The sequence below is a fragment of the Micropterus dolomieu genome, linkage group LG09 (genome assembly GCF_021292245.1).
Source record: "Micropterus dolomieu isolate WLL.071019.BEF.003 ecotype Adirondacks linkage group LG09, ASM2129224v1, whole genome shotgun sequence".
Classification (NCBI taxonomy): Eukaryota; Metazoa; Chordata; class Actinopteri; order Centrarchiformes; family Centrarchidae; genus Micropterus; species Micropterus dolomieu.
Genome location: NC_060158.1, coordinates 4,306,748 through 4,317,366, shown reverse-complemented (window position 1 = coordinate 4,317,366; position 10,619 = coordinate 4,306,748). Strand labels below are relative to the sequence as shown.

Below are 10,619 nucleotides of genomic sequence, written 5' to 3'. Positions count from 1 at the left end.
AATAGTGTTGGGTGTTTGAGGGGATGCTGAGGCCAACAATCTCAGAAAGTTTCCTCGAGAAACTCCAACCAGAAATTTCAGAAATGTGGGTGGAGCCAAAAAACATGGAAGTCATCATGAGTTACATTACTGTTTTTATGACATGATCTTCCTCAGCAGATGCAGTTCACCCAGCTGTCATAGAATATTTTCACTTTGAAGCCAACATGGACATGAAGTCCTAAAAATGCTTAGAGGAAGAGGAATTTGAAAATCTACGTTTCAATGAAGACTGGGTGACTCCATCTGCTGGTTGTGGTCTGTTTTCTTTTTTTGTTGTTTCCAAGGTTAAGAATAATCATTTACTCTCAGTATGTTGGTGGAGTTTTGATTTGTATGTTAGAGAAAATGTGTTATTCCATATTCTTTATATATAGTATTTACGGATATAGTTATATCAAGAAGGTTACTTATTTCTTTAGTATTTTTATGATTTAAGTTGATATTTAGCTTTTCTATAGATGACATGCGTTTATATATTTAAAATACTATTTTGTGCTTTCAAGGATGTACTGGTTGTGTTGGACAGTCTCTGATCCTGAATGTTTCTGATGACGATCTGTGTTTTCATATTTGCCATTAAATATAATTGAAATTGCTTTAATCCAGTATGATGCTTAGGTCAAAGGTCATGAACAAGACTTTTCTTATCTGCTTTCCCATGCTGGCTACTCTGGATTATTTGGCAAATCAGAAAAGACAGTGGGATTATAAAAAGACATGAATGGATCGTGAGAAGCTGTGATGGACAAAGTAAGATTTCTTTCTTTTTTTTAATTGAGCTTATTTTGCTACATGTTCATTGGTGGTTAAAGCAAAAGTAGAGAAATCTTCAACCTTGTAGAAAACAGTGTGTGTGTGTGTGTGTGTGTGTGTGTGTGTGTGTGTGTCCTCAGTGAAGTGTATCAGTCTCTGCAGTAGCTTCCAGCTGCAGCAGTCAGTTCAGATTCTGTTCAGTCTGACTGAGGGAGGTTTTTGTACGACGTTTTTTCACTGTGTGAACACAGCTTGACTGTTGATCCAATGAAAACTCTGACAGTAGTAAACTGCTGCATCTTCAGTCTGGACTCCACTGATGGTCAGAGTGAAGTCAGAGTTTGATCCACTGCCTGTAAAACGATCTGGAATCCCTGATTCTCGAGTGCTAGCACGATAAATGAGGAGTTTAGAAGTTTCTCCATCTCTCTGTTGGTACCAGGCTAAGTCGTTTCCACCACTTACACGTTGACTGGTCGTACATCTGATGGAGACGGAGCCTCCCAGAGCAGAGCTCACTGCTCCAGGCTGAGTCACTGTGACCTGGCCTCTGGACTCTGAGGATACAGAGACAAAAACATAAAGCAGCGTCATGGTTTTGTGGGCTTCATTTCAGAGGGACGGATGTTCATAGAGGAGAGGAGTTTGATTCTCTGGACTTTACCTGTGAAGCAGCAGCAGAGGAGAGTCCAGATGAGGACGCAGATCAAAGTCATGTTTTTGATGAGGAGGATTTCTGTGGCTTCTGTTGTCATGAAGGACAGCTGTCAGTCATCCAGTGTTCAACTCTCAGGACTATAAACTCTCCCAGAGCACTGGAGCATGGTGCTGCTGATGCAAAGTGGCTCTCTATGGAAATTACTTAATTTGTCTTCTTAAAAATAATACTATAGTAAGTATTATATCCTCATAACATCTATTTCTGCCAGCACAAATAATCTCTTCAGCAGCCATATTACTGCGTAATGTACACAATGTAACTGTGTAACAATATGATAGACAATAACACGACTGCTTCTGTTTTTTCTAATGGAGTTAATGTGTTACACCACTCAGACAACAGCGGCATCAGTAGTGTAGGAAAATGTTCATTTTTATTTCTTCACCGGCAGGACTGGCAAAACATACACAAAACTGCTCGTCAAGCGGCACCAGGAACACACACTTTTTCCGACCAGGGCTACGTCCAACAACAGCGACTTCTTCTAATGTGGCTTTTTGACATATGTCACAGCTTATCCTGCCCCCTACTAGCATTGCAATGAAACATTATTGAACAAGCATTCCAGTATACTAGGCTATTAAAACAACTTGCTACATTAGAGTAACTGGCATGTATTACACACAAAAAAACACATTATCAGGTGCCACATTCCTCCCCTGTAAAATCAATGTTGTCCTCAACATAAGCATTCATTACATTTACCATACAACATTAACCATGTAGCGGCAGGGCAACAACCACTTCATAACTTTTAACATTAAAGATACTTCTCTGGGTTAAACCTCTAACTCAGTGGCAATAGCTTTCTTTGAAAGTTGAAATCCAGTAAATGGCCTTAAATGCTTTTCCCCAGGTGTTACCATCAGAGTAAATTACTACATACCATATTATCGCTTTACGATGCAAGTTCAGCAGAGTTAACCATGAGCAGTTGCAACAATAGTACAGTATATTGTTCACCTGAAGCAAAGACATTCACTTTACTCTGGAGACTTCTGACTTACTGAATATACTGAAAACATTCCATTTACTTTGTTTCATTGCCATACTTAGTCCCAAACCATTTAGCTTATGACTAGAATTTACTTTCAGTTCCTTGACAAATGTAAGTAAAATGTTTGTTTGTTTGTATCCCACGGGCACAAGAGTAGGATAAACCAAATGTGTTTCTACTAAAAAGCAAATAGAAAGGATAGAATAGAAAAGGCTTTTTCTGGATATTACACTTACAAACCTGGGTTATAAAAAAACTCAATGTCCTTTTGCATACCAGGCCAATAAAACTTCTGTCTAGCCGCCTGTAAAACCTGTTCAACCCCCATGTGACCCATTTCACAGTGAAGGTACTTGTACACCAGTTCTTTGTACTTGTTTGGCAGCACAATTTGAGTACAGGTTTTGCGTTTCAACAGCCCCTCTTGTGAAACATGCAGTCTTTTCCACTCGCGCAACAGTTGCTTAATGTTCACTCCCATATTTCTGACCCTACTGTCTGGTTTTCCTCCAGACTTTTTCAGCTGGAGTACATGGGATATGGTAGGGTCTTGCAACTGTCCCTGTAGCAGCTCTTGCTGAGTTATTTGTATGTCCGACACAGTGTTTGTAAGTACCTCCTGAACGTGTGGGCTGCAGGTAAAGACGGAGATCCAGTCCACTTCGTGCTGGTTCTGTGTTTCAACTGCACCGAATATTGCACCTAGAACTTTAGGGGAGCACTGCTCTGTACACTCACTCATATAAGAGTCCATACTCACAGGTCTACGGGACAAGAAATCTGCATCTGTGTTTGTTTTTCCTGGACGGTACTTCAGTGTTACTTCAGAGTTATGTTGAAGTCGGCCAACTCCGACACCCAGCGATGTCCAGTCGTGTTCAGTTTAGCTGTTCTCAAGACATAAGTGACAGGATTGTTAGCACTGTATACTGTTACAGAGGGAGCGTAAAACAAATAGCCTCTAAACATGTCCGTCACAGCCCACTTAAGTGCCAAAAAAAAGGTCTTTCCTGAATGTAATCGATTTTTTCTGATGGTGTCAAAGTTCGTAAGCCGTACCCAATAACTCTGAGTTTGCCTTCCTGCCTCTGGTACAGGACTGCTCCCAGTCCTTGTTCAGAAGCGTGGATCCTCAAACCTTGGATAAGCCATTACAGGTGGGTTAGTCAGAATGTCAACTATATAGTTCAAAGCTTTTTGATGAGTGTCAGTCCACACTATTTTCTGATGTGGAGGGGGCTGTCCTGCCCTCGCTGACTGACATTTAGACTTCGACTCAGGACTTGAAGTTACATCTGATGAGAGCAAGTCACACGGGCATTTTGCATGACGAGAGAAATCTTGTACATAACTTCTATAGTACCCCAGGAAACCCAGAAATTTGCGCAGCTCTTTAATGTTTGTAGGGGGGGTTGCCTTTAGAGCTTGCACTGCCACTATTTCCTTATTGTCCATGCTGTAACCTTCAGCTGAGATTACTTTTCCCACATAGCGTACCTCATTTGAGAATTTGTGAATTTCTGAGCAAAACTACTCTTTCACTTGACTGAACTTGGTCCTCTCTCTCTCATTAGCTCCTCAATGACATTATAACCTATTATCGGTCTCTGCACTATGTCTCTGCTCACTAGTACTGGAACTAGTATCTCATCAGACCTTGTTGTTTTAGCTCTTGGGTCACAGAGACTAAGACTGACCTCAGCCCAGCCCTGAAAAGGTATTTCTAAGCCATTGGCAGCTCTTAAGTCCAGCAGTTCATCATCACTTAACAAATCACTTATGGGGTTGATTTTTGCATCAGGTAAGTTCTGGGACTTCCATGCCTCACTTATGATGGTCACTTGTGCTCCTGTATCCCACAGGGCTTGAGTCTTCACGCTGTTCATTTTGCACCAGACAAGATGCTTTTTGCCTACCAGCTGTGCCACTTGCTTGCGTTTTGTACCAAGATTGTGTGGTTGGAGGAGTTGGTGCTTATGTTTTCATTTGCCTTTAAAGGTGCTAAGGAAGGGTGATGAGTGGGTAGTTGTTTCCCCCACCCCGATACTGTAGGTGGGCTTACAGGTGTTACAGGTGTGGTTACATGTGTCTCACTGCCACACTTGAAACAATGATTACAGTCAGTTTTGTCTTGCTGACATGCTGCACAACGTCTCTTTGGTCTCTTAAAAGCATAAGCTGGCGCTTTCATTTGATTTTCATCACCAGCCGTTCTCTCACGCTGGACCGTTTGTACAAGGGATGCCACTTGGCCTGTGAGCTCCCTGATTGCTGTACTGCTCTCCTCTAGTTTTGTGAACAGGGGATTTTCTTTAACCTGTTTGCTAGGCTTAGCTCGAAGTGTGGGTGTTTGAGGGTCTGTTTCATCCCCACTACTCTCTACCAAGTTCAGACTTGCCCTACGAGTGGCTTTGTTTGTTGCTTTAATCTTTTGGGCCCTCTCATTTTCGTTATATTGAGCAATCTGCATCTTTTGCAGAAGCAGTTCATCACTACAGTTCTCATTGGAGGTGCACCCGCATCTCTGCTCTTATGTTATCATTTAACAAGCCTGTCATGATAGACTGGGAGCACTGACTATGAACTAACTCTCTGTTGTATTTCAGGCCAGACTGGGCACTTTCAGATGCAAATTCCAAAAGCACAGACATGCCTTCGTCCTCCCTCTCCAACAGCTCTTCATGTTCACCAAACTTTACAACGTGCTTAACCAGGGCACAACGATTTTTATTTTTAATGTCCTCAGAGTCTCTGCCAGATATTTTCCAGTACTTACAGACTTGTTCTAGTTCTCTTACAGTCAGTACAAGCAGTTTCTTTTCTATTTCCAAAATGAACTCTTCTCGGTGCTCCGACATCTTGCGTGTTACGTGCGCGAAAAACAACAAAACGGGATGGTGTCGTACTAGCTAGACTTCAACTGTTCAACTAACATTAGCTCAGTTAGCTTACTCCATCAGTCTACCGCTCTCACACACCGTGTTTACCGCGTTTTCCTTCAGTCTTACGCCGTGAAGATGTAAAATCTCGGTGGGACCTCCAAACGGTTACACCACTCAGACAACAGCGGCATCAGTATTGTTTTATTTCTTCACCGGCAGGACTGGCAAAACCTATGAAAAACAGCTCATCAAGCGGCACCAGGAACACACACTTTGTCTGACGAGGGCTACGTCCAACAACAGCGACTTCTTCTAATGTGGCTTTTTGACATATGTCACAGCTTATTCTGCCCCCTACTAGCATTGCAATGAAACATTATTGAACAAGCATTCCAGTATACTAGGCTATTAAAACAACTTGCTACATTAGAGTAACTGGCATGTATTACACACAAAAAAAACACATTATCATATGTATGCATATGCAGTAGCAGTACCAGAGCAGATTAGAGGTAGAGGTTAGACAGAACTGTCAATCACCTGCTGTGCTGTGGAGACACATGGATACTGATATGTAAATGAAGCTTTAAAAAATTTTATGTTCTTCATATCACATTCATTTTGCTTTTAGAGGTTTGCTTTTCTGTATGTTTCTTAATGTTTCATTCAACACTTGTTTTGCTGTCAGTAATTGGTGTTTTCACAAAGTATTTTATAGTAACATATGCGGCATTGAAAGGAGTTTAAAAAGTTGAATAGTGTTATTTATTTGCTGAAATCCCATATCTAACATTTATAAAAATACCATAAACTTAGCATTACAAACATTGTTCTTGTGCCACTGTGGAACAACTTAAATATGTGTTTGTTCTTAGTAAACTGTATTGTTTTTCAAAGTTAAGATTGAATGTTCCTGCTCTAAAATAACTATAACAAGCTCAATTCAGTTTATGTTCTAGAGCTTTTGATCAAATTACATCACTTGTCACTTGTTGAATATTTGAACTTTGAAGTCAATGTGGAGAAGAAATCCTAAAAATCCTCTGAGGAATTAGAATTAGAAAATCTACATTTCAATGAAAGCTGTGACTGAAAGCTCCACAACAGTTAGTGGAAAGACTTTGTGTAGAGATTTTTTTTCTCATTCAAAGGTCAAAAAATAACTTTTAACCTCAAGGTATTTGTTGAAGTTTTTTGTTGTACGTAAAAGAAAATATTTATAATATTTAATATTATATTTGAAATGGTATTTTGTGAGTTGAGGGAGATTTGTTTGGGCCATATTTTATCATGAAGGTGTGTGATGCTGATCTGCTTCTTCATATTTCCTTAGGTGGATATAGTTGAAATGGCTCTGAGCCAGAATGAGATAGAGGTCAAAGGGCATGACCAGGCCCATTAGCCGTGAAAGAAAGAGTGGTAACATTTTCAGTCTCTCTTCATGATGATGTGAATTTGCAGTTGTTTTTTTTTTTGTGTGTGTGTGTGTGTGTGTCCTCAGTGAAGTGTATCAGTCTCTGCAGTAGCTTCCAGCTGCAGCAGTCACTTCAGTTTCTGTTCAGTCTGACTGAGGGAGGTTTTTGTACGACGCTTTTTTACTGTGTGAACAACCACTGACTGTTGATGTAATGTGCACTCTGACAGTAGTAAACTGCTGCATCTTCAGTCTGGACTCCACTGATGGTCAGAGTGAAGTCAGAGTTTGATCCACTGCCTGTAAAACGATCTGGAATCCCTGATGCTCGAGTGCTAGCATAGTAAATGAGGACTTTAGGAGTTTCTCCAGCTCTCTGTTGGTACCAGTGTAACCAGTTAGAATTGTAAACATTCTGACTGGTCCTACATCTGATGGAGACGGAGCCTCCCAGAGCAGAGCTCACTGCTCCAGGCTGAGTCACTGTGATCTGGCCTCTGGACTCTGAGGATACAGAGACAAAAACATAAAGCAGCGTCATGGTTTTGTGGGCTTCATTTCAGAGGGACGGATGTTCATAGAGGAGAGGAGTTTGATTCTCTGGACTTTACCTGTGAAGCAGCAGCAGAGGAGAGTCCAGATGAGGACGCAGATCAAAGTCATGTTTTTGATGAGGAGGATTTCTGTGGCTTCTGTTGTCATGAAGGACAGCTGTCAGTCATCCAGTGTTCAACTCTCAGGACTATAAACTTTCCCAGAGCACTGGAGCATGGTGCTGCTGATGCAAAGTGGCTCTCTATGGAAATGCTCTGACTGACTCCAACAGGGACTTGATTACTCTGATGCTCCACTGATTTTATCAATGGATCAATCACTTTATCAGAGTACTTATTGGAAGTATTAATTCTCTTTTTTTTATATGGATTTGGCCACAGATAAAAGTTATTTCAGAATGTCCTCTGTTGTATAAATTCCACTAAATTCACCAACAATGAAATTAACATCAGTGTTACACTGAAATTTCAACAATGGGATTTTTGTTTTTTGGTAATCTTTTCATTTATATGGATCTCTGATCATTTCTGTATTGTAATTTTACTGGATGTAATGTAGGGTTAGGGCTGAAAATGACTTTTTATTTCATAACTGTGAATGTTTACTTTGTGTCAAAGTCAGAGAGCCGTGTCTCTCTACAGTGAGAGGTTTTTGTACGGCGGCTCAATGAGTTTGTATCACTGTTGTGGACTTTTGGTGGAGGAACCAGACTGGATGTTGGAAGTAAGTTTTCAAATACAAAATAAAATATTGTAAAGTTTTAAAATTGATATTTCGTTGGAGAGAAGATACATTTTAATCTTAATGTAAAAATGATCGCTAAGGTTAGTATAACATTTTATACCACGAAAATAACTGTTTAAGTAAAAGTTAATTCATTTTATTTAATTGAACAGAGCAAAGATCAAGATGGGTTACTTTAAAATTTTGAAATGTGATTTAAATACGGATGAAGAACATTTGAATGCAGTCGGTTCATTTTATGTTTATTTATACTTCCACTAAATACTTCAGTCAGTTATGCTTATGATGTTTTACAATTTTAACGAGAAGGTTTGTTATTTTATTTCCAGTGTAGTTTGATATATTTCAGGTCGTTCTGTATGATGATTCTCTCTGTGCTGATTTGCATGAGAGGCTTCTTAAAGGGAAGTGAAACAATGTGTGAGTGAGTGACTGGTGGAGCAGAAAAACCATCTGACAGAAACTCCTTAAAGGAGAAAATCAGCTCTCACACAGTAAAGGTGTCCTCTAAGCTGATTGGTGTCTCCTAGGTGATGTCCGTCCCACCCTGACGGTGCTGCCCCCCTCCAGTGAGGAGCTGCAGCAGGGGAAGGCCACGCTCATGTGCCTGGCCAACAAGGGCTTCCCCTCAGACGGGAGTCTGGCCTGGAAGGTGGACGGCAGCAGCAGCAGCAGCAGCTGGGAGGAGAGCAGGAGCCCCGGGGTGCTGGAGAAGGACGGCCGCTACAGCTGGAGCAGCACCCTGAGGCTCCCTGCAGACCAGTGGAGGAAGGTGGACGGCAGGTTTCACACAAAATCTTTACATGTCACACAATTTTTGAAAGAGCAAAGAGCAAAACCTCATCTCAAATCTCCAAAACCACAAGCTATTTCCCAGCTTTTCACTCAGTTTTCAATTGCATAAAACACTTTTTTCAAAACACACAATTCTCTACCTAAGACACAAAAATCTAACAGGAAGTGACCTGCTTTCCTTTTCCAAACACAACCAATCAAAATGCTACACTTCTTACCTGATCACTAACCAATCACTGCTTTAGTATACAGTAGACCTATACACAGGTCAAAGGGCAAATTACCTGTTTTGAACAGTGGATGCCAACAATGGACAGAGAGCAAGGGGAGGAGGAGGGAGAGGCAGAGGACGACACCAAGGACAAGTTTAAAGAGAAAGAGTTGGTGGAAGAGGAGGAGGGAGAGGAGGAGTCCTGCTCATCTTGTGTCCTTTACAGTAGCATCCATAATTTGAACCTTCAGAAATTAGAACAGGTTGCAACAATCTAATGGTTATTTCTGCAGTACAGTGTTGTAAAAAATATTCATTTTTGGCAATAAAGGTAAAAATTATACTTTTGGTTTACATACGTTTATGCTTTGGTTTTCTTGTATGGTACTGTATACAACACTGTGCTACTGTTACAGCAGTAATATTTTGACAAATAAATATTTGCTGTTTCAACACTGCATTGGTGTTTACAGTGAACTTCTCAGCACATTTTAGCAGATTACTTACACTGTAAAACAATTTATGAAAGTGTACACATAGGCCTATGAAAGACAAAAGAGTATTAGATTTAGAACAATAGTGTGTAAATGGTATATCCAAAAACGTACTATTATGAAAAAAGTGTTTGCCATTTGATTAAATCTATTTTATTTGAAATGTAATCTATACAGGAAATTAATGTGTTTGACTTCATTGTCAGAAAATTACTAAAGTATTTCTATAACTCTCCATCTGAAGGAGGTTTTTGTACGACGTTGTATCACTGTGTGAACGGACGGCTGTAATCCTGCTGACAGTAATAAACTCCTGCATCTTCAGTCTGGACTCCTCTGATGGTCAAAGTGAAGTCAGTTCCAGACTGACTCCCACTGAAACGATCTGGAACTCCGGACTGACGGGTTTGAGCATCATAAATCAGGAGTTTAGGAGCTTCTCCAGGTTTCTGAAGGTACCACTGCAAGTCATTAGTAACACCTGAACTAGCTTTACATCTGAGAGAGACAGTCTGTCCTGGAACAACAGACTGAGCTCCAAGAGACTGAGTCAGGATGATTTCTCCTGATGAATCTGGAAAACATGAAAAAGAGGAGAAGGGTTATTGAGACAAATCCAGTTTAGAGAAAGATGATCAACATCCAAACAGAAGAGTCTCATTTCTTTAACATGGAGAACAGATGGAAGAAGGTAAATGCTGCTTGTTTCAGTGTTTCTCCATCACAGCAGAACATCATTGTGGTGAACCTGGTTGCATCCTGAAGCAAAGTTTTCAGAAGAGAGTCTCACCCTGAACAAGGAGCCCCAGGGTGGCCAGCAGTAGAATCAGTGACATCATCATTGTGCTGCCGGCGTGTCAGTGGCTCTGAAAGGCCTGGACAGCCACTGATCAACACTGGCCTCTTAACGGCTGGGAGCAGAGAGGCAGGACACATATGCAAACACACAGAGTCAGTGAGCTGTAGCTGTCCTCAACATATCATGGTGTTTCCCCCTCAGTGCTGAGAGCG

At 40.8% G+C, this 10,619-nt stretch overlaps 2 gene segments (V, D, J or C); one reads left to right on the top strand and one right to left on the bottom strand.

Annotated features, from left to right (window-relative positions):
* The window catches only part of LOC123976735, an 11,532-nt gene that overhangs the window by 512 nt on the left and 401 nt on the right, over positions 1-10,619 (top strand). Inside the window, 2 exon segments of the V gene segment in view lie at positions 8,012-8,087; positions 8,639-8,880. Of these exon segments, the coding sequence occupies positions 8,012-8,087; positions 8,639-8,880 (318 nt within the window).
* LOC123975989 lies at positions 9,794-10,560 on the bottom strand. The segment is given in 2 exon segments: positions 9,794-10,182; positions 10,399-10,560. Coding segments are annotated over 2 exon segments (360 nt in total).